The following is a 24,848-nucleotide window of genomic DNA, read 5'->3' on the forward strand; positions in this document are numbered from 1 at the left end:
CAGCTGCAGAGCAGCTGAGCTACAAATTGATCGCAAACTGTCTGCGTCTATAAATTTATGGCAATAATTTGCCAATCTGTGTGAGTGTTTTCAGTCTGGTCAAGGTGGACTCAAGTGACTCACTTGAGTAATCGCATTACTCAAGTGAGTAATCCAGTGTAACTGTACCATTAGGTAATGATAGCACTTTATGATAAAGCATTGTGAAGCTATTAGTAAGGTGTTAGCAAGTGCTTAATTCATCATTGATACAGCATTATTTCTCCTTAAGGCCATTTATAAATACAGATATATGATCATGATTCATGACTCAAAGCTGTGCATGGTGTAAGAGTAGCAGATAGATAAACATCTCTGTTTATAAATGACATACCAAGGCGGAGTAATATGTATGTAAACAATAAATTAAGCACTTCCCAATACCGTACTAATGCTTAATAGTGTGACATTATTAGAAAGTGCTACCAAGGCAGTATCAGAAAACTTATTGGAAGAATCTGTGCACAATAACATTGTTCTGAATATCTTTCCAATCCAGGCCCGCTCCACAAGCCTTTCAAAGTCCAAGAGGAAGAGAAGACAGTCAGGAGAGGTGGGTTCACCATGCACAGTTTGGACCCAAATGCTGTCTTGTTTGCCTAAGTGAATGGCAGTTACATAAGTGCATATTAATGAGATTTGCAGTTTTTGGCAACTGAGCTAATGGGATTGTTGTTTTCCAAAATGCACACTCTTACTTATACACACCCATAGATGTGCAAAGACTCATACACACCTTTAGTAGCTGTTGTGGAGGTTCATTGTATAGTGGCGATCTTAGCTTTTAGCTGACTTTGCCAGTGCGTCCACACAGTCACACAAGCAACTTTTCTGTAAGTGAATTAAGTTTCCATGAGTGCATATTAATGAGATTTGACTCTGTTGGCAACTACACTGATTAGATTGTTTCACAGCTGAAACACCTTTTTTTCCACGTGCACACACACATGTGCACGCATGCCTGTCAACCCTAGCCAGTGCTAAATAATTAAATCCATTATTTTAACTCCCCTGAAAACACCATGGACAGCATGTCATATTTGCAGCTGTGTGTGTTTGTATGTGCACGTAAGGGGTTTGTGTGTCATATCAGGTGTGAGGATGGCACTCACACGCGTGGAAATTTAAATGTGTGTCGTGTTTTTGTGTGTGAGAGAGGTAGAGAGGACAGAGGGTTACCTCTAGCTTATCCATCATCACTGGTTGTTAGGCACATAAATCTATTTTTACTAACTATGCTGGCAGGCACAGCATTTGTGTGTGTGTGTGCGCCTCTGTACGTGCGTGTGTGGAGAAAGGTTAAGCGAGGTTAAAAACACCATCAACTCAACTTGGCCCTGACTAATGGCTGTTTTAGAGAGGGACACAGAGAGAAGGGGACAGGAGACAAAGGATGGAGGGATGGAGGAGAGAGATTTAGAGGTGAAAGTAAGGATAGAGAAGTAAGAAAAAAGCTAAAAAGAACAGAAATGAGATGATGGGGAGGATAGTCTGCTGTGGGAGAGAACAAAAATTGAAAAAATGAAAAGAGCTGGGAGCAAAAAAATGAAAGGACGGGCACAGAGGAGAGGTAAGAAGAAAAGAGGTGGAAGAATATCTTAGATGAAAAACAGTAGATTGTTTTTAAGCTGGCCAATAAAGAAAGAAAAACAAATAATCACCTGTAGGTAAAAGATGGAGACCACCATGACGTCACAGAATATTTGTAAGCATTTGAACCACGGCGACTTTAACCCTTTAAGACCATAGAGCCAAGTCCGCCAGAACTTATCTTTATATTTTTACATGCTGTAGTGACATTTTTGGGAGCATTTCAAGTTGCTATACATCAATACAACTGTCATATACCAAATTTTAATAATATGTATGCATTAAGGCCATAGTAACTACATAAATTGCAAAGAAAGTGCAATAAACTACAAAAAAATGAAAATCGTTTTAGGGTTGTTGTTTTTTGTTTTTTTGTTTTTTTTTTACATATATTTCTAGTTAGAGAAATTTAAGAGGTTTGTCCCTCAAAACTGTAAATACAAAAAAGTTGCACAAAATAGTTTCCCACCACAGGAAATTTATTTTTTACTGTCTTCATAGTTGGATTTTTGAGATACACCAATTTTTATATACTGCTGGAAAACTGAAAATAACGCAAAACAGAGCGTGCCCGCTTCAACCAGTCTTAAAGGGTTCAAATGAAAACTAATAGCCCTGCAAAACTGTACTGTTGCAACCTGTCGGTCAAAATATAGCCACACTCCTGAATTATACCCTGTTTTTTTCACCAGATTTTCACTATAGTTGTACATTCAATATTTCACATGAGTAGTGATTGACAGTATAAACTTACTAGGAATGTGTTTACTGAGGATATAGTGAACAGTATCAATTTTTTTTTTTTGCTTAGACTTTTATGAATTCCTGTTTTAACTTGAAGAATTTCCCCATGTTGGCAATGCTAAAGAATGTGCACGTGTGCTATCTCCGTCGTTTATATACAGTCTATGGGAAAAGTCAGGATATGCACAAAGGGAGGAGAGATGGTAAAATGATGATGACAGTTTTGAGGTACATCTAAGAGTTCCTCACTTATTCAAAACAACTGAGAATTTTCTTTATACAAACTGGAGATCAAAACTCTTTATCTTTCCTTCTTATCCACTGAATGATTGCACTAGTTTTTTGCACTAGCCTCGAGATATCACATTACTTTTTGTTTTTAATTAAGACATTAGATTGTCTCATAAAATGTGAAAAACATATTGAATAGGCCTGACCTGAAAGACATGGACTGCACAGTTCTACCTGCTTCAGCTTTACACTCAAGATATCGAATGAGAAATGCAGAAAAGCATACCATGTTTTGCATGAATGTTGTATTTGTGCACATTCTTGTAAAATGCACCTGTATGTGAGTCTGCATGAGTGTGTGTGTGTACGCATGCGGGTGTGCTTTTGTACCCATGTACGAGTGTGAGATGGCGCGGCGAGAGCCATGTTGTACCTACATCTCAGTTCAATTTGTCCCCGACCTCAAATTGAAATTCCATTTTCAGGTGGTAAATTGTCTCCCACTTCGCCCTCTGGCACACAGTGAATTAAAATTCAAATTAGCCTGACCCTGCACCACTGCTCTCTAGCACCTCTCTGTCTGTCTCACTCTTTCTCTCTCTCGCCATCTCTATCGTGCTTGCTGTTTTGCTCTCTGCCCTCTCATCTCTTCCCCCTATTATCCTGTCCTCTCCATTCCTCTCATCTCTTGTTATCCTTTCCTCCCCACTCCCCTCGTCTTCCTTTATCTTGCTTATTTCCCCCCAATTTTGCTCTATATACCATATATCTCCCTGCATTCACCTCGCCATTCCCCCTACCCTTTCTCTGCTCTAATCCTCACTCTGTTTTGCCTCCCGTTTTTTTTTTCTGTCCGTTTCATCCAATACCCTTTCTTTCCCTTTTTTCTTTTTGCACAATGTGGATATAGAGTTACAACCAAATGTGCATTTAGGTATTTATTTATTTGTGTGTGTGTGTGTGTGTGTGTGTGTGTGTGTGTGTGTGTGTGTGTGTGTGTGTGTGTGTGTGTGTGTGTGTGTGTGTGTCTTCTTTAAAACAACATAAATTGATTAGAAGCTAAAACAACATTGTTGTTGTTGCAGTTCCCCTGTGTGTTTTTAAGAAATAATCTGTAATCAAACACCTACATTTTCATGTCATTTTCTACTCATCAAAATAAAGTTTCTGATATATTACACTGGACTGAATGTACTGAATTTAAAAACATAAAGTCCTTTTGCATTTACTTATGCAAATTTACTTGAACTTTACCATATTCTGTCTCCTAGGGTTAGTTTGAATGTACATGTTGACCCTGTTAATAAAGTTTATCTCCAACTCTGGCAGCCCTACCTCTCAGTCATGCTGACCAGAGGTTCGCTGGAAGTCGTAGTGTCTACCGGCAGCCACAATCGGCGACAAGCCACCAGACGACCTGAACAAGGCATGCTGAATGATGGCAGAGAGCACACACTCCGCATAGAGAGGCTAGCTGGCAGGTTAGCGTTTGTTTTTGTTATGAAGTAACAAACTCCTGTTGAAGATGTTTTATTGTGTGTTATAATCCATTTCCTCATTTTGGAATTTTTCTTTGTTTTCCAACAGATCTTTTGCTGTCCACGTGGACGATGAAGCCAGGATGCAGGGTATGCTTCCCAATGACCAGCCATTGAACTTGCAGCGTATCTTCCTTGGTGGTATTCCCACAGAAGTAGAGCAGACCTCCAACAGAGCCAACATCCCCTTCAAAGGATGCATATGGAACCTCATGATCAATGCTGTGTATGTTAAACTTTGTCACTCTGTCAGATATAACTGTGAACAGATTTGTTTTCTACAAATTTATTTGATGCAGGCATGATCTTCAGTTGAACAGCAGAGTGTTTGGTGTTTTTTAAGATGATTAACAGCAGTTTATTGAAATGCTTGTTTAGGCTGTAGACTTGTTTTTAAGTTAGCTTTTAAAAAAATTGGATACAAACAGTGTGGATCTGCCACTAGAAATGCTTCTGTCTCCTACGATGTTGAGATCACACATGGGTGAAAGTACTAATTCACTTTACATTATGTTTAAAATGTTCCCGTTAAACCTGTTTGATCCATATTTAAACACTGTACTTACTGTCTTAATGATCACCATAGACATTATACACTGACAGGTTAAAGTGTAGTTAATGCAATTGCAGCAGGTCACGGTCGTGCTGGTGGTGTTGATGATGATAAAGCCCGTCTTTCTGCCTGAACAGCAGTAATTGAACTGTCCAGCATCATAAACATGCTCATAACTCAGATTACACCACCTCGTCTTCGTCTGTTTATGATTGCGTCGTTCCCTTCATTTCAGCCCTATCACCCCGACCTTTTCTAAGCTTACATCTGCGTGCCTGTCTGTCAGTTCACTCAGTGTCTGAAACAACCTCTCCCCTTTAGGACAACCTCCCTTTAAGCCAGGGGTGTCCAACTCCAGGCCTCAAGGACTGGTGTCCTACAGGCTTTAGATGTGTCCTTGAGCCAACACAGCTGATTTAAATGGCTAAATTACCTCCTCAACATGTCTTGAAGTTCTCCAGAGGCCTGGTAATGAAATCATCATTTGATTCAGGTGTGTTGACCCAGGGTGAGCTCTAAAACCCGGAGGACGCCAGTCCTTGAGGCCTGGAGTTGGACACCCCTGCTTTAAGCCATAAAGATCTGGTTGGCAGTCCCATCCAAATGAAAGGCCTGAGTGCGAATGCTCTGCTCACACATATGTATCTAAATGATGAGAGCAGGAGTTGGAAAAACCCTTGTAAGCTGAGCTTTTAGAGCATTCTGAAGCCTAAGCGTTTGGCTAACAGGGATTGTTTAGTCTTTCGTTGGTTTTTTGCTGGTATTGTATCTAAGGCAGAACCACTTTTGTCAAAGAAAATGTTATATCCATCTAAAGTAATGTTATGTAACAGAGCAGAACAGGGATCGGTGACAAAAGATGTGAGAGGCTCGTGGTGAAGCTGGTTGCAAAGTGCCTTGAAGAGAAAAAAGCAAGTGGAGACAGGCGAATAGCTACTTAAAAAATGTGCCCTGTGTGAAACAAATATATGTATAAATACTTGGAAGTGTATAAACTGAATCAGCTGGCATCAGTTGATGTATTGGAATCAGGGGCTAAACTTGGTTTTGGGGCTAAACTTGGTTTTGTGGCCTGCCTGATCTAAGACTATGCTCAATTGATTTAGCCATAAAATTATGTGCATGTCAGGCCTGTTGTTTTTATTCACCAGCAGGGAATCCACCACACGCGACAGTGATGATAGTCATTTCAGCCTGATATTTCTTAGTTGCAGTTTTATTTGTATATGTAAAATACTAAATATCTACTTTATTTTGTGAAGAAAATGAAATTAAGGCTTGAAATAATAAACCATAGCAAACCTTGATACTTACAGATTTATTTAATTCTGCTGTGCACATGATTTTTACATCTAACTGCCTGTTCCCCTCTCAGTTTGTCAGATTTCGCTCAGCCTGTTTCCTTTGAGAATGCTGAAATTGGTCAGTGCCCGAACCTCACCCCACCGCCACCTCCACCTCCTCTACCAGCAGAGAAGGAGCTCGAGAAAGAAAAAGAGGATTCAGAGCCCTCAACCCCCATCTCACCACGTCCAAGTCCTCCTGCTGTAAGTCTAATATAGCAACTAATAAAGGATGTTACAACTATTAAGTAAATTGTAATGGCCATTGTTTTTGTTAGTCAGCCTGTTTTAGACTGTTTGAACATTTTCAAAATATAAAAACAAATAATTATGTGCATGTTAGGCACATAGAACACAGTGTAGTAAAAAGACACACATTCACCTGTGTACAGCTGTCCTACAGGGCTACAGTGCTATTTTTCTGACTCTGTTATTCAGAATATACTCTCACTCCCTTTCTCTCTCTGATGAAATGCAGCCATGGCCTGCCGTGTTAGCTTAGCAATTCATCACACAGCAGTTGTACAGCCCATTAACTTTTCTTTATAGTCCCTTTAGCCTTGAGTCACTAAACGCCAGCCCTGGCAGCCTGTCATACAGAGTGGAGCCATGGCATTATGCTAGGCTAACTGTGCATACAATTAATGCTTTATGAGTGCAGAGGAGCCAAACACTCTGAGCTAACATTTAGCCACTATTCTAAGAAGCTGGCAGGCGGTAAAGTCAGTCATTTTTACACTCTTAGCACCGGGTTAGGCAAGATATATATTTCACATATATGGCTTACAGCAGGCATAGGTTATCAGTTACCCAGTTAGCTGCTAAACTACACCTCTTAAGGAACATTGATCTTCAAGCACAGAGCCAAAGAACTCTCCTATCCTAGCTATAATTCTGGTTTGTTGCTTTATGGGCTGAGAATTCATCTGATTTTATGATTTAGACTGCAGGCTGTAAAAGCCACAGTTCTGAGTTCTCATCTACACATTAAGTGTTATTAGGGTGGTTTTTTTATGTGTATTTATATATGTCATGCTTTGTTTGTTTGGTGCTTTGTTAAGACTCTTGACTCCTAGAGAAGTCTGTTAAATTAACATCATAATGTAGTATACAGCAGATACTATAGAAAACTTCATTACTGCCATTTTTGTCTTGTACTGGATACAACACTGTTAAAATATTGACATGTTTTCACTATCGAAAAACAGTTTTTAAAAATTGAACGGCACAATTTTGGCTATTAGCACATTGTTTTCAAATGATTAAGCAATGGAGCTCTGCACACAGGTTGTGACATGAATTTTTCATCAGCAGTAGGAGGATTTTGTCAAAATGAAGAAGTAAACACTGGTTGAATCACAGTTGACAGAACACAACAACTCAGCATGCGTATGAATGAAAAGAGCGTCTTTACTTCCCACTTCTCTGTCACGGCTTCTGTATTTGTGATTCTTCTGATAGTCACCGAGTACCAAGTGAGGGGTCAAAGAGGCTCCATAGGCCTCAGTGAACCTCTGAAAAATATAACTCAGACTTTAATTTGAGCATTTTCCTTTTTCTCTTTGCATTTTGATTGATAATGTGACAACTGCCTCTAATTAGCTTTTTAAATCTCAGGTCTATAATTTCCTTCATTTACACTGAGCTGCAACATTAATAATGTTAAACAGGCTATATTTTCAGCTGCAAAATTAGACTTTTTCTTTAAAAAAACCCAAAAAACTAGAAATAGGCCTTGATCTATTCATCTGTTAGAAGAAACTATGGTAAGAGTCTATAAGGAATGGGAACCGTTGCTTTTTGGCATTATCATCTGCTCTGTCATCATTCTGTCTCTCTGGCTGCCACTAATCTGCTTCCTTCCAACTCTCCAACTGCTGACTTGCAGGAGGCTACGTCCCCTTCCCTACCTGCTGCTGCAACCCGTGCACCTGCTACTGTAGCACCGTCCAGTGATAAACAGAAACCCAGCTCAGATGTGGTACACACACACACATGCAAACACACGAACTCAGTACTGGTTTGCTATTATTAAGTCAAGTGTAAGATTGTGTCACTCAGATTTTGTGATTTCCTCTGTGGCTTGCAAGCCCAAAACTTGTCCATTCATACTGAAGACATGATCCAAAAAAAAGAGAAGATGACAAATAAATAATTTAATCTTTCAGAAATAAAAACTGTATTATTTTCTAGAAGCGCTAGTTAGCAGACACTATTCAGAGAGAGAGAGAGAGACATTAAACAGTTGTTGGTAACTATTCTCAGACACAGATTTAGTGGACTGGAGAGTAACCTTGTGTTTACTCCACCCATGGCATCATTCCTTCTTTGGCCTTAGGCTAACAAGTTATCATGAGACTGACCCAAGGTTCTCTTCTATCTGTCTGCTACTTGAGGCCAGGCAGAGAAATTGGTGCAAACACAGCCCTCAACTGGCAGTGACTGACCACCTCTGCCAGAGCAGCTGAGGGTTAAGTGCTTTGTTCGAGAGCCCTTAACATTAGGTACTGAGAAGAAGAGGGACTTTCTTGTTTGATATTCCGATGGTGTATCTGTTATAGTTTGGGATGCACCAGTTTATCAGCTGAAATTAACCTTGTTGACTGACTTCAACGCATTGGCAAAAGAGATGACATTCACTGAGGGGAGTGTTCAGCATTTATTTTGTGTGTTCCATCAATTTTGTGGTCTCTGGGATTCAGTTTCATTTAAAGACAGCGTGGCAGGGAAAATCTGAAAGACCTGAGATAATCAAATTGAGAAATGTCTCTGTTTTCATGGTAAAAAAGAGCGCATGAATGATAAAAACTAAATAAACAGAAAAAAACAAAGGTTCACAGGATTCTGGGTACTCCTGTGAAAGACTAAGAATGACCGCATCGTGACTTGGTAGCTTGTAGAACAACCTTTAGCAGCAATACCTTGGAATAATAATCATCTATATGCATTTAACAGTATCTCACATTGTTGTGGAGGAATCCTGGCCCACTCTTCTCTTCGTCCCACCATAGCATTTCAGTCAGGTTGAGGTCTGGTCATTGAGTTGGCCATTGCAACATCTTGGTTCATTTCTTCTTCGGCCATTCTGTTGTAGATTTGCTGCTGTGCTTGGGATTGCTTTCCTGTTGCAGTTGCAAGCTTAAGACTTTTTCCTGACAACCGTTCCAAATAAGCCATACTTGTTAAGTCTTTTCTCTTTTCCTTCACTTTCTCTAAACATTGCGCAGTTGGACCTAGAGGGGAATTTTCACTCCTGTGATTGTGCCATTGTTTTTAACACGTACCTGAATGCTCCAGACCAGCAAACTACCACATAAGTAGTATGTATTTTACACCTGTAAAGCTATTATCCCAGATCAGTTTGTTCTGCAGTTCTTGTTCCTAAAAACTTTTTTCCAGTGGCTGAAATACAGTAAGCACAGTATAGACTTTATAACTATAGAAAGTGGTGGAAACTCTTACCTACACACACAGGCTCATCTTCACTCGTCACAGACACACACACACACACACATATATATATATATATATATATATATATATATATATATATATATATATATATATATACATATACACATAAATTTCTGGCTAAAGGACAGATTCTATTGGTGTGACCTCCAACCAAAGACCTGAATGGAAGACCGTCTTCCCATTGTTAGCTTAATGGAAATACGCAGAAGGGATGAGAGAAAGGAAGGGAAGAAGAGGAGGATGGAAAAGGATAGAAGAAAGACAAGAGGGAAGAGAGAAAAGGTGCAACGAAAAGGGAGAGTCTTTCTCAACAGAGTGGCGCTCAGCTTTTGTTGGCTTAATGGAAAGACGGAGGAGAGGAAGTGGGAAAAGAATGAAAGGAGAGGGAAGTAAAGGACTTCTGAGCAAGTGACGTCTGCCTTTTGTTAGATAGGGGAAGAATAAGAAAGAGGAAAAAGACTGAGGTTGAAGAGGAGGAGCGGATATGGGGACAGAGAGTGATAAGAGGTGAGTGTCAGCTGTAACAAAGCAAGGTCACGGTGTGGGGAATGTCTTCACTTGAAAGGGAACAAGAGAGGATTGGAGATTGAGACACACATACACTCAGTCGTCTCAGATCCTCTCTCTCTTGCTAACTTTGTCACGCACTCACACTTGAAGTATGGCAAAGTACCTTTATCACTTAATAGGCATTACTGTATATTCAAAAGAGGAGAGACACAAACTAGAGGGTGAAGCTTTTGGAAGGGGGGGGGGGGGGGGGGGAATTAGGGGGCGGGGGGACAAAGGAAAGACCAGATACTGAGGTGTGAACAGAAGACTAGTCTAGATCTGGAGAGACTATTAGAGGTGATACAAGGTAACAAAATGAAGTAGAAGCAAAACGGAAGGACTTCAGGTGACTGTAAGTGAGACAAGATAGAAGTGTAAGATAATAAAAAATAGAGGGAAACAGATAAGGGCCAAGGACAAGAAGTAAAGCAAGAAGTAGAGAGAGAGGACAATGACAGGAGGGTACGATGGGAGCAGAGGGTTTGGTAAGTAAAAGCCAAAAAAAGAGGTGTAGAAAAGTGGAGAAAGTTGAGGGAAATAGAAGATCAGTACAGTTTGGGAAGAACAAAGCAGAAGAAAAACCATGTACGGTAAAAGAATGTGGAATGAGTGGGATTTATCGGTACATGCTGGTACAGACAGCAGGAGGAGAGGGAAGAAAGGAAAACTGGGTGGGTGGGAGGAGAGGCAAAGATGGTAAAGCAGATGATGGGAGCACAAAGGACGAAGAATACTACAGGAGACTTAGACTGAAAAAATGAATAAGAAATATAAACCAGTGAAGATGAGCATTATAGGGGGAAAAAGACAGATGTTTTGAGTTTTGAGACAAGCAGACAAAAATAAAGGAGGTATCATTTTTTTTAAAAAGGAGAAGGTAAAATTGGATATTGTTTTAGAGTAACCAACAAAGTAAAGTTGCATCTGATGCTAGTATAGGAAAATATGAAAGCAGAGGGAATAATTGTGGGGAAATAAAGTAATTGTAAAAGTGAGGACAACGGAAGGAATAAATAAAGTAAGGAAAATGAAGAAGCAAGATAAAAGTATGCAGGAGTGGAGGGAAAATGAAAGCAGCAGATGGGAGGATAGGTGGGCATCATGAAATTAGGGAAAAATAAAGACTTTGACAAGGAGGAAAAGGAGAAGAGGTATAAGAGTGAGGAGGGATTAAATAGAAGCAAGCAGAAAAGAGAAATGTCTTGGAAGGCCTAAAATAAGATGGTGTGAGATACAACAATGACACCTGGTGGTTGTTGACTGAACTGCAGAGTGCGGGAAGAGAGAGCACATAAACACTAATTGAATAAGTTACTAAAATAATATACAGCTAAAGCAATTCAAGAATGAATAGTGGAATTGTAAAGAGGGCCTCGAAAAGCGCTATATAAATGCAATCCATTATTATTATTATTATTATTATTATTAAGAGAAAACAGCTGTGATGCCTGGTTTAGATGAAATCAAAACATGCACAGGGGTCCTAAAAATTAGACGATTCCATGTTCCATAGCAAAACACCAAATCTGCCATGTGACCAGCTGTTTTGATGTGATGAAGAACATAATTGATAAGCATGACAAGCATCCAGTCTCCCGTTTTCTTAACCACTTAACCACAGGCTTATTGGAAGGATCTGAACCTACCTATGATGATACGCACACCTTGGGTTTCATGGTCCATAACATAGCAGCAGTGCAAAAGATTGAGAATGTTATACTGGACTATACTGTGTTTGACAATCAGAATATTTTTAATTGACTGTATTGTTTAAATTAGAGTTTTAAAATTACATCATAAATACCCCATCTAAAAACTACTGTGCCTTTAAAGTGATTTTTTTTCAAACATTTTCAATGATTTCTTATGTAAAGTCCTGTTTGGTGCGTCATCGTGACCTGCCAACCCTGCGAGCCCTTGCAGATCAGAAGAACGAACCCTATTAGTGTGATTGGCATGTGTTCTGCCTGGGTGTTAGGGTTCACGTTGACAAGAGCCAATTGAAGCGGTGCGGTGAGACCTTGTCACTGTAACTGAGATGTTATGTCCCAATCTCCAGGAATCATGTGCATCAGCTGTGGCCCCAGCAGCACTTGAGAAGGCCTATCAGTTTGGATTGACCAGAAACAGCCACATGAGCTTCGCCTTTGATGACAACAATGTCAGAGACAAGTATGTTCAAAGCAAATGAGCTTTTTCAAATGAATAATGGATTTGAGTTATTTATTTTTTTAATGGTTCTTGGCAAACATGTAGACAGTGCTGCTTTGTGGAATTTAGGTTTTTACAGTGGAGTTATGCAGTAGCTGTCATAGATGAGACAAACCTTTGTAGTATTGTCTGAAACTTGGATGTAATTGCAATGAAAATATTCATCTCAATCAATTTGAGTTTATTGCAAATTATTTACTGTAAAGAAAAATGTGCAATGGGAGGAAATATTCAAATATTATAAAGTAACAGTTGCATGATCACCTTAGTAAGAAATTGTAATATGCAAGTAGAACTGTGTGCATTTGAAGCACATTGTAAGTATGTCATTATTACAGATGATATGCCCTTAATGTTTTTCTGAATAATTACATAGTTGGATGAAGCAGCATAAAAAGAAAATACTGTAAAAGTTAGTCACCCCAGTTACAAATGTAGCTACAGGATAACCCCACCACCTGTAACATAGTTAACATAGCAACCCCAGATACGTGTGTGTGATCTGCAGTACGGAGCACATTTCTAAATAAATAAATAAAAAGCAGAAGTGAGCGGTAGTTTTGGCAGGATGTGATTCCTACAAACAGAAAGGTGTACACCGGGTCAAAATCTACTGTATAAGAAACAACATCTTAAAAAAATGAACATGTTGGCTGGACCAGCCATCAGAACAACCCTTCTGGTCCACAGCAAACTGACAGTAACAAAAAAAAAACACACTCTACAAACAAGGCGAAGGTCTGAGTATGCTTTAGTTGTTGTCCTGGTGGTCTGTGCAAACAAGGGATTTGTGTCTTGGGCAGTGTCTCTGACTGTTTTAAGAATCACACTTGTAACATTTAATTACTTCACATGCTCCCTAAGCTGCAAGGCAGCCTGCTGTCCAAGTAAATCACCATGTATCCATTACTCTGTGTATCTGTCAGTGCTAGAAAACACAAACCTGACTCAGATATTGAACTCTTCAAACTTAAGTTTGTCCTTAGAAACACTTCTTGTAATAATCAAGGCTATGCAGAACTAAAGACAATTACTAATGTAAATCTTTGGGGTGTAAAATATGGTTTGAAATATTGAAATGGTACAGTCAAAGAACATACTAGACATTATTTTGTATGCTGTATGCCCTGATCTCAATCAATCGAATCGTTTGACTAAGATATTAACAGAAACTGGTCACAGTCCTTTAAGATTTCCTGTCTCACGCGAACTCTTAGTATTAGAATTTAGTAATGTCTTTTTGCATCAGTAGCATCAGTCACATATTTCACGTAGGCTTTTTTGACTCTTTATTTCTTTGTTTTCAACCATTCATTTGTTCTTTAGGCTGTTCATGGTTGCTTTAGGTTGTGATCTTTTTGGACTGCTCCTACAGTAACTTCAGAGTCACAGGCTACAAGGCACAATGATTGCAAGGAATCCAGGTGCTTAAGTAGCAAAGCCTGAAAGATCTCTTGCAAACCTAAAACATGCCACAATGTGGTCGTGCAATGGTTTTCATTAACTTAAATTCTAAATGTGAACTCTAGCAAGTTGTAATGATTTATGCATCTGTTTTTTTTCCTGTTATGCTTGAGTTCTTCTTCACTAGGACTTCAGGATATATGGTGGATGCCAGCTTCCAGGAGAGTAGCAACAGTCCTGTATTTCCTCTATTTATACACAGTTTCTTATTGTGGATTTCTAAACACCCAGGGACTTAAATATGCTTTTGATGCTTCACATACAGTTTTTCTATGATGCTCCTTTTAGGTCCTTGGTTCAAACCGACGTATCTTTCTTTAGAGAGCAGGCGATGTCAGTAAGAAGACTCCATGTTTTTATTTAAAGAGCCTCACAGCTCTACAGCCACCTCCCTCTCTCCAGTTAGCCTTAAGAGAAATCATTAATGAAGAGGTTCATTTCTTTCTTTCTTCTGGTCTGAGTCTGTGTGATTACAAAAAATACAAGTGTGTCATCAGTTTAGTCAGATCCTGTTTGCCTTGACAATTCAGAAACCCTGTCTTGCAACTATACTACAATGTATTCCTGTGTTTGTTTGTTGTGGGGTTTTTTTCTCCACAGACTGAAAATTGAGTTTGAGCTGAGGACAAAGGAGTCATCCGGTCTTATTTTCTACATGGCAAGAATCAACCATGCTGACTTTGTTTCCATACAGGTAACTATCTAATATACTGGCAGGTGTTTTTAGTTGTTTCTCTACTGCTGTTTGTCCTGTAGTATTTTTTTAGTTTAAGACTTAATCTCATAAAGGGATATAAAGTTTGCTCTTTGTGTGTTTGATTTCCAAATTAGGCCCAGTAGGTACACACTCTGAACTGCTTTTACAACTTAAAAGGTTTCACCTGATAAATTTCCAGTTTGATTTCTGTCTGTGCTGTAGAACTGTATAGAGGCTAAAGCTGTATGTACTCTGTTTTACATGTCTGCTTGTTATTCTCCTTCATCTATCATGAAAACCCTTTTTTATTCTTTAAGATCAAGAATGGTCAGGTTTGTCTGGGTTATGATCTTGGCCATGGAAACATATCTGACTGTGTCCCATACTCCATCAATGATGGAAGCTGGCATAAGGTACAACAGTTCTTAAGTTTTTAACACATTTCTTCAATTATTTGAACAGCATCTCCTGTCTGGATTTGATCTGCATGACATCTTGTATGCAACATTATGATAAGATTCAAAATCTTTACTGTTTCAAGAGCTTAACTGCAATAATAAAAGTTCTGTTGCTTGTTGTTTTATAGCTCTTAAAAGAATTGTTTATAATAGAAAATCTGCACTTTCCTTATTAGGAATAACAATTTGTGTTACACTGCAATGAACACATTGAAAAAGTCACAGCACGTAAAGACAAGTTGTCAGTCTTCATGCGTCCAAGGCAACGTTTTAGTCATTGATGAAACTATCGGATGCTTGTGATTCAGTTACTTCACCATGTCTACTTCCTTTTTGTTCTCTCTCTGTCTCTGGTTTTTGTTCCTAGATCAGCGTAACGCGTGACAGGCAGAGAGCCACGCTTATTGTGAATAGGCGGTTCCAAAAAATGATGTCAAGTCCAAAGAAGGTGCTCAGAATAACTCATACATGTAGCATAACACAATGCATGACCTGCAAAAGCCGTAATTTGCTCAAACTCCGCTTCTCATACGTTACTCATTACTTGTCAGTGACATCAGAAATAGTCCTTGGACCTGTACTATAAATGAAGTTTATACATCCAAGGTGTTATTCCTTATCTAGCTTCTTAACACTGGCAGTCCTGCCAAACAATAAGTCAACCTAGGGGTTTGATATCTAGCTACAAGCACATTTACGTGAAAGAAGTGGTGTTGGCAGCGTCTGCTGGCTGCACAGCGTGTATTTTATGAAAAACTTACACTATAATATTTCAGAAATATGAAGAGGTTAAACAGAGTATCTAAGCTGTAAGCATCAATCCGTAAGTGTCCATAGTGATGTACACGCTAAGAGAACCAGCTCCATAACATTGAAACCTAGAATTAAAAGTTGAACTTGCATCACTGAGCCCAAGTCCTGTTTCTGCCCTCTATCGTCACAATGAGGTAGTCAAACTCTTGCCATTATGTCATTCAGTAAATCATGAACTTAAACTGTGGCTAACACAAAGTTTCACAATGATTTATGTCAAAGATGTTGTACACAGCAGTGCAGGAAACCAAAATGAAGTGTTTTACAACACTGCGTAGCACAAAGGAAAAAAATCACAGAGGAAGCATCAGAAAAGACTCTTTGCATGTTGCATTGGGAGAGGAAATATTTGTTCATATTTGGACTTTAAACTGTGGCCCAGCAAGGGGGTGTTTTCACTGTTTGCATTTCTAATTTTATATTTTTATGCTGTATTTTTGTGTCTTGTCAATTTTCTCTGCTACATCACCTTGACATGGTCATCTCGAGACACATTATTGTAATAATCAATAATGTAGGACGCAGACAGACAGAATTGCTTTTATTATCTGTACTAATAGAGATGAAATTGTGTGTCAAAGTGACTGTGAGCACTGCAAAAATATTGCGTTAATGAACTGTGTTCTTGTTGCCAGGCTGACCTGTTAGATGTGGTGGGGATTCTGTACGTTGGCGGATTACCACAAAACTATACCACAAAACGAATAGGACCGGTAAAACACACGCACACACACACGCACACACCATTTAAAAATAGGTAATAAGTCTTTCATTGCATGTCAACACATGCCATCATATTTTTTTTTCGGTGCTTCACTTGTTTGTTGTCAGTTTAGTTGTTTTCGATTAACTGAAATAGCTTGAGTGTCATTTCAGTATAAAAATTAAGAACTTCTAGCATGATTATCCAGTTTTCGAGGACTGAAGTTAGTATCAGTCAGATTTTGAGTGATTTTTGTTCAACGAAAGCCATTTTTATCAACTCTTTTTTTTTCTTCATCAAGATTCTCTATAGTATCAATGGATGTATTCGTGACCTTAGGGTGGCTGGAAGCCCTGTAGGAGGTGTTTCAGGTAATGGTTTGTATTGTATTTAATGAGTGCCTATTGGTTTTAATGTCTCTTTTGTTTTGTTGTGTTTTTTTCTCAAAAGAATAGTGTAACAGCTTGATATACGAGATGTTATTTTTGAATGTGCCCAAATAGTTTTTATTAACTTGCTCTCGTTCTATCAAGGTTCTTCTGAGTCCATGATTGACTTTAAACTAGACATGGCCACACCCACATCCAGTCATATGGTTGGAAGGTGCTTCGTTGCTACTGAGACGGGCACTTATTTTGAGGGCACTGGCTTTCTAAAAGCAGGTGAGATGACGCTCAGAGCATGTACATGAAAGGGGAACATAAGGCTGGGATTTTTTTGTTTTATTTCATTTTTTTCCTGGTCATGTTGTACATGCATATAAATTACCTAGCAATGACCTGATTTTGGTTCTTTTGCTGTTTTATTTTATTTTATTATATATTGATCTGAATAAATTTTACTTATTGGAATGTCTTTGTACAAAATGTGCCTTCCATTTCTCACCAACAGTTACTCTTTGTCTTTATCTAGTCTCATCCTATAGAGTGGGTCTGGATGTGTCCATAGCATTAGAGTTCCGAACCAGCAGAACCAGTGGAGTGCTTTTGGCAGTCAGTAATCAAGGCAATGATGGACTGGGGCTAGAAATTGTCGATGGCAAGGTACGCAACACTCATTTATGGCTCAGTCGCACCAAATATAGTGTGTATAGTAAATATAGGATAAGACCCTCCTTGTGACTAGAAAAAAACAGCAGGGATTGCACTGGATTTTTTTCACCTTTGCTGACTGAATGCAAGTAGTTGTGGTGACCAGCTGGTTGTCCAGAGGTTGAACATGCAATGCCCTTAACCTTTGGGTAATCATTTCTGACAGATTTATCAGCAGTAAATCTTTGCTACTGTCTGATTTATAAATGCAGAAAAATTGCCAACACATTGCAATCAATCTTGGTCACTTTGCACCAATGAGCGCAATTTGTCTGTGACGTGTTCCACAATAAGTTTCCTGTTGTTAGACACACTGAGGGACTCTACTGAACCGGTTGCCAACTGCTTCCATTGCCATATTACAATTAAATCACAGACATCATGAACTCCTGAATTTTAGTTTCAGATCTATGAAGTTCTGGCTGGACTTTCAACATAAGTACTTAATGTGAATTTCTGTGTAACAGATTTGCGATTATTACAAACAGATTGCATGTAATTAACACATTGAAGCCATTCAGTTGCAGACTGACACCGTTTGGTGCAATTATGGTCACAGACATAGCAGCCATGTTTGAATTGGCCGCTTTCAGTTTCATTGTACATGGTCTTAATAATTTTGTTAATGTTGCAATTTCCAGCCACTGTTGCACTGCGCAGTGGTTCTCAAACTTTTTACATCATTCCCCACGTGGCAAGAAGAAATACTTTCAAGCCCCATCTAAACAAAATAATGACAGAAAAGCCTGGCTGCAACTTTATTTAGATAATAAACTCATTCACAATGAATCATTCAGTAATTTTTGTTTTAAACAAACAACTTTCATTTCAAACAACTATTTCTTAACTTTTAGTCTGCACCACTTCTTCAAAAAGGTAAAAAGTTAAACAGAATGTGAACATTGCCAGACATAGAAAAATAAAATTCAGTCTTAGTCTTATAAAAAAAGAAATCCCCAGAAACTTGTGAACAGAGGTGAAAAATATATAATTTAGTGAGAGTTTAATGCTATTCACTCTTAAAGGCTGCAGTCAGCCTGTTTTTGACAGCAGAGCTGCGGCGGGGCGTGCACTGGGGCGTGGCTGCGGGGGAGATGGACGCACCTGTGCGGCATCCCCAGTCACGTCTCCCCAGCTTAGGACAGAATGAACTGGGTCCTGTTGTTGTTGTTGATATGTGTAGGCTGTAGCCGAAAAGCTGCATTCGCGTGTGTAAGTCGACAGGCGCAATATAGTGCGAACATGCAGCCCAATCCTGGGTTTTGGCACCACTGTAAACGATGGACGACAGACACAACCACATGTTCGCACTTTTCACTACACTTCTTTATTGCGGCTGTTGAATTACACGCGTGGCTGCGTGCAGCTTTTCAGGGATGCAGCGGATGCGCATATTATTAACGTAACTGCTGCAAATTTCTTGTTTCTTTCCACCGTAAAAGTGATTCTGATGTTAAACATTAGTTCTGCATGACTTTTCTGCCAGGTAACTTGCGCCCCACCTGTCAGAACTCCAGTGGGGCGTGCCACACACTTTAAAAACTTCACTAACCTGACTGTAGTATAATGGACTGTAGTATAAAGGAATAATATTTGTGTGAAATGCACATATTTAAAAACTCACATTATAATATTACAGATATATTAAGCGGTTAAACACTGACTTTTTTACTTATTTAAGCAGGACAGTATAACTATTGAGATCAAAAATCTCTTTTACAAGTGTGTTAGTTTTCTAGGCAAGAAATACAGCAGTGAAGTTGCAAAAAACTGGTAACACACAGAAAAAAATACACAAGTTAAGTACTCTAAAATAAAAACAATAAAAATAAAATACAAAAGCAACCAAAATGTATAAATGTCATCACCAATAAACCCTGAAAAATCAATAAAAGTAATTCCCACAATTTTTTGATTAATGGAAGTCAGTAAGACAGGCGCAGACCATATAAATAAGACCTTAAAAATAAGAATGTACCAGTGGCTGAGGCTATGAAATGACAAACAGACCTCCCAGCACAAGCACACAATGTACAGTGGCAGGTAAACGCTTTAAGGTTTGTAATAAATCTCAGTGCTCAGTTATAGAAAGAATCCAGCATATGTAAACGTTGTAATATAAGTGAGTATCTCAACTTTTAATATATATATTTTGTTCAGTAAACATGTTTTATATCTTGTTTGAAAATTATCCATGGCTCTGCTCTTTCTGCAACAAAATCATAACAGAAGGTCGTCGTCATTAGCAACAACCGAAGCTGCTGGACATTAATGTGGAACGATTGCGATAAATAAATAAGTTAACGCTAAGTGACCTCTTTGGCGGTTCTAGCATTAAAAATTTCCTGGATATCTTGAATTAGTTGTCAGTAATCTGAAATTGATTTAGAGAGTCACAGCAAACTTAAATTATTCCAATTCAAGTCTTCCATAAGAACCATTTACTTAAAATTCCCTTTTAATAAAAGCTTCATTAAAGAGGGTAGTGCACTTCTGACAACTGAGGATGTTCTGGAGTAGCCAAGTGTAATCTGGAGGGATTCAAAGGATCAAGTACCAAAAACTGAAATGATCAAAAACTCACTGATTCAGAGTTTTTGCCAAATATTATAATACCCCTGACTTTTTTAGGTCACTCAGTCCTATATACATATAATACCCATCAACACTAATATCTGTATTTGTAATAGATTTGCCTAACCAGATTTCAAATTAAACTATAATATTAGAATGTGCTCAAATGCTAAGCATAACCATAGCACATAAACTATGTATGTTCAAATGAAGAAAACATAAATCTGTTTTAAAATCAACAGGAATGTTAAACCTTGTGCTGGAAGCAGGCCCGGAAATAAGAAGCAACAGAAGAATTAAACACTTGTCCTTTTTTAAGATTTTAGTCCATTGTAAAATAAAATAAATGCTGCTTAGAGGAAAAGGACATTGATACAAATTTGATCTTAAAAAAACCTTAAAAAATAGCAAAAATAACATAAAGGGAAAAAACCTCCAGAGAGAAAGCTTTTTCAGTTGTGAGGTTTGGGACTATCAAACATGTTCTTGGTCCATCTCCACAAATTGAGGGTTTTATTTTTTTACATAAACTTGTCACAAAAAGTAATTTTTACTTAGTATTTTTTGTGAAAACTTTATAAAACTTTTCACAAACTAATTTCAAAGAATTTCGAAGAATTATGAAATTAGTTTGACTACATGCAGTAAGCTTGTTTGTTGTTTCCATGTGCCTTTCCCTCCCTCTTAGCTGCTCTTCCATGTTGACAATGGAGCTGGGCGCTTTACGGCAGTGCACGTTCCTCAGGGAGAAGGCTTCTGTGATGGACAGTGGCACTCCGTCACCGCCACCAAGAAACGGAACAAGCTGGAGCTGGTGGTTGATGGGAAGCAGAGCGATGCAGCCAGTCCGTATGCACACTCTGTCACCTGTGACACCAGCGACCCCATATATGTTGGAGGATATCCTGGTATGAATGCCACCTACCTAAAATGATACTTGGACAAATGTAAAGAAACATGCCAACACATATGAATTGTTGTTAGCATATATAGAAAACATACTTGTTACAGGAGAAGAGCCTGTTCAGGGATTATGGAGTAAATTTGATTATGTGTTTTTGTTTCTGTCTCAGCTGGAGTTCACCAGGCAGCTCTTTCTACCAGCACCTCTTTTCATGGTTGTATAAGAAACCTGAAGATCACCAAGTCTTCCAAGACCATGGAGGTGCACTTCAACAAGGCTCTGGAGATTAGAGGAGTCCAGCCTCTTTCCTGTCCCGCTGTCGCTGCCTAATTCTCCTTACTGCTTTTCAATAAGGTCTCAGCTTTCCCAAGGGACCTAATGCCAATTTATGTGTTGACCCATTTCCTCAGAGTGAATTTGTGTGTTAGCTGTGTAGTCATTACTCTTTTAAGTCCTGCAACTCGTGACACGTTTCTCTATTCCCAAATTAGTGTACCTTTACAGCCATTCATTAATTCTACTCACAATTCATTTGTTTGGTGTAAGTACCTAAAAAATAAGTGCCCAGCTCAGCTACACTTTTTGCATTGTAACATCAAAAATGTCTTTCTGAGCGTTTTTCTTCACTCAAATTGAAATATAAACAACAACAAGTCTAACCAAACAATTATTCTGATGCTACCAACATGCTATTGCTCAGTGTGATTTTTAAAGTACCAAATTCGTCCATCAATCTATCCATCTTCTTCCGCTTATCTGGGGCTGAGTCGTGGGGGCAACAGCCTAAGGAATCCTCCCTCTCCCTAGCCATCTCCTCCAGCTTGTCTAGAGGAACACCAAGGTGTTGCCAGACCAGCCGAGAGTTATAATCTCCCCAGCATGTCCTGGGTCTGCCCTAGTGCCTCCTCCCGGTGGGACATGCCCAAAACATCCAGTAGGCATCCTAGCCAGATGCCCGAATCGCCTCAACTGCCTCCTTTGGAGGAGCAGCGGTTCTATTCTGAGCCCCTGCTGGATGGCTGAACTTCTCACCCTATCTCTAAGGGAGAGGCCAGCCACCCTTCGGAGGAAGTCCATTTCTGCCGCTTCTCTCGCTTTTGGTCGCTACCCACAGCTCATGACCATAGGATGAGGGTAGGGACGTGGATCGAACGGTAAATCGAAAGCTTCGCTTTTACACTCCACCCATCCCAGTTCTTCAAATATAACCTTAAACATCTACTAAGAAGTTGTCAGTTTATTATCAGACCTGCGCACAATGTGAAGCTCTGATCAATAAATTTGTAATGGCTATGAAGTGAGTCTCACTGTGTTTCAGTTTGTCATCTAAAGTATTAAAATCCTGCATTGCAATACATGTGCTTACAGTACTCAGGTGCTGCTTTTTGGGATATTTTTTGGTGTTTTGAATAAGTTCAGTTTTGTCTTTTATCTTGGAAACAGTTGCACCAGGATTTGTTTTTTTTTTTTCCTGTCTGTTCTTCGTATACCTTCTTTTCTAAAAAACGGTTTAGAACGTCTGAATTTTTGATCAATGTTTTTAAGCAATAATGCACAAGAAACATTTAAGTGTTTTGATCTCTCCCACAAAACTTGAGTATGCACTTAAAGCTTTACAACTATATGTAGAACATACACTAACGAATCACTAAAATATAAAAGTAAAATAAAAAATTTGATACTCGGGACAAAATGGTTTTATCCAGGAAGTGTACAGTTAGATCCATAATAATTTGGCCAGTCACTCATTTTTACCTCTTGACTGTAAATTGCTGATAGGGTATTGCCGTTAACTTTGTGAACACAATAACTTGAGATTGAGGCAGTGTACGATGTCTAAATCAATACTACAGGTGCATCTAGTAAAAATCTCAGACAAGTTATGAATATCAGTGACTTTGACCTTAAGGTCAAAGTCCTTTACCTGCACTGACATCTGTTTGGGTGTCATATTGACAGTCTCAGTTACCAAAATGAAGTTCAACATTTGGAATTAACCAGAGGTGGGTCGAGTGTTTGTCATGGAATAACAAGGCAACAGTCTCAAACTTCTTGTCAATTGTCAAAATACTTTTGAGCCTCTCAAAATATTTCTAATACTTTTGCTGAACCTCATGAATTAAAGCTGAAAGTCTGCACTTGAATCACATATTGCTGGATTTGAAACCCACTGTAGTGGTGTATAGAGGGAAATCTAAAAAAAGATATGCCTTATTCAAATATAACATGGAGACTATCGGAATAAAACAGTAGTCATACTTGTTTGATGAAGATTAATATAAGACTGACTTACAGGAGGAAGATAATAATAGAAAAGAGAAAAAAAAATGTACCGTTTCTTAATAAAATGCCCACCAGATGGCGCTATTGCACTTCACAGCTATTACTAAGATGGCAAGATACTAAAAGCTCTTTGTAGCATTAGATGTAATAATCAGTCTTTATTTCCCAAGCATCAAATTCAAGAGCGACAACACTTTAAAGCTGCACTGTTTAACATTTAGGTTTTAATAGTACATTTCTAAAGCGTACTTGTTGCCCAGCTGTAATGGTTTTGCTCCACGTGCCAGCAAATGACAGAAAGTGAGACGTTTAACCAGTACTTACTACCCAACGGACACTAGGGGGCAGTATGTAACTACAAAGTGCAAAGATGCACCTGTTACATGTTACATGCATTTATTCTGAGATTTTATTGAAAGTGTCATCTGATGCATTTTCCCTGTAAGAAGAAATGGACATGCTGACATAAGGGTCCAAAACTCCGTCTTTATTGTGCATTCCTCTTTTATTGTCATCTTTACACAAAGTGAAGAATGGTAAGAAGTCAGCCAAATAAACATTACTGTGGCCGCCTGCAGTGGAATGTTTAGAAGATAGAGTAAAGCCTAACCTTTATCCACCCACCCGTTTAAAGCAATACAACTGTTTGTAAACCTACCAACTCACCTTTTTATGACAAGATGTTCACCTCTGGGTGTCCACAACATATGTTTAGGGCAAAGTAATTATTGATTTGTAGATTAAGAATATGTCCAAATGATCAGGTCAACACTGATTTTGGTTAGCTTTCCAGGATACGTGTGGCCTTCGTGTTTGGTGCCCTTTACTTGAATTTAAAAGCAGACATTTCAGCTTGTGCTTGTACTAACTTCAGTATTAGTAGCTACTGTTGCACATACTAACACATACTATTGTACCAACTACAGTACTACATTACACAGCTATAAGTGCAGGGAGACAGACAAAAGCAGCAAGTGTGCTGATTTAAATGTGAGCGCACACTGTAACCAAGTAAATCGGCATTGGACATACAGAGGCATATCTTGTGTCATACAATAGTAAGTTGATCTAAAAGCTTTAGTCAATCATAAGTTCAGTGTACTACACCACCTGGCAGTCAAGCATCTGTAAACTGCTCCCAGTGTTTCATTCCCTTATATCATCGTAGTGAATGATGAGATAAAACAGCTAGCTACAGCATTTAATCTAAGTCTCGTTTGACATCTGTCAAGGCATTCAAGCATTCCGTGTTTATATCACTGAAAGTAAAAGCAATAGCCTCTTCAGCTACTATATTAACATGAGAGTAGATAGAGAGAAACAACTGAGCCCGGCTTTCCTTAGTACAGGTGATTTTTGTAGAAACTTCCTAAGAGGAGTAGCATTGTTTATCATCTACACTGTGACAGCACTGGTGTCAGGTCTGGTGACTTATTGCATGCTGTCGGTCCGCTTGAACTGATCTGAGGTGAGTTTCACATGTGGTAGTAGTCCAATCCAGTGGTGTAAGCTTGTTTGGCGTGCTTATCCACCTCCCATAGCTACACAAGCACACCCCAGGGTCCTTTTCCACCTGCTTCCCATAG

At 38.9% G+C, this 24,848-nt stretch overlaps 1 protein-coding gene across 5 annotated transcripts in view; it reads left to right on the forward strand.

The window, feature by feature from the left end:
- Nucleotides 1-22,265, forward strand: part of lama2 (laminin, alpha 2) — a 228,480-nt gene extending 206,215 nt beyond the window's left edge. For 4 of the 5 annotated variants that reach the window (XM_085372570.1, XM_085372572.1, XM_085372573.1 and 1 more), the window contains 15 exons: nt 539-592; nt 3,934-4,085; nt 4,192-4,368; nt 6,071-6,242; nt 7,927-8,019; nt 12,124-12,236; nt 14,340-14,433; nt 14,754-14,849; nt 15,262-15,342; nt 16,343-16,420; nt 16,712-16,781; nt 16,944-17,072; nt 17,323-17,453; nt 20,764-20,983; nt 21,149-22,265. In XM_085372570.1, the coding sequence (XP_085228696.1) occupies nt 539-592; nt 3,934-4,085; nt 4,192-4,368; nt 6,071-6,242; nt 7,927-8,019; nt 12,124-12,236; nt 14,340-14,433; nt 14,754-14,849; nt 15,262-15,342; nt 16,343-16,420; nt 16,712-16,781; nt 16,944-17,072; nt 17,323-17,453; nt 20,764-20,983; nt 21,149-21,309 (1,821 nt within the window). In that variant the 3' untranslated portion in view covers nt 21,310-22,265. The remainder of the gene's footprint in view (nt 1-538; nt 593-3,933; nt 4,086-4,191; nt 4,369-6,070; nt 6,243-7,926; nt 8,020-12,123; nt 12,237-14,339; nt 14,434-14,753; nt 14,850-15,261; nt 15,343-16,342; nt 16,421-16,711; nt 16,782-16,943; nt 17,073-17,322; nt 17,454-20,763; nt 20,984-21,148) is intronic. The other variant, XM_085372571.1, reaches the window with a different exon arrangement.
- The last annotated feature ends 2,583 nt before the right edge of the window (nt 22,266-24,848 follow it).

Source organism: Diplotaxodon limnothrissa, linkage group LG15 (assembly GCF_057381915.1).
Source record: "Diplotaxodon limnothrissa isolate DT_005_m linkage group LG15, D_limnothrissa_male_GT1.1, whole genome shotgun sequence".
In the NCBI taxonomy this organism is placed as follows: Eukaryota; Metazoa; Chordata; class Actinopteri; order Cichliformes; family Cichlidae; genus Diplotaxodon; species Diplotaxodon limnothrissa.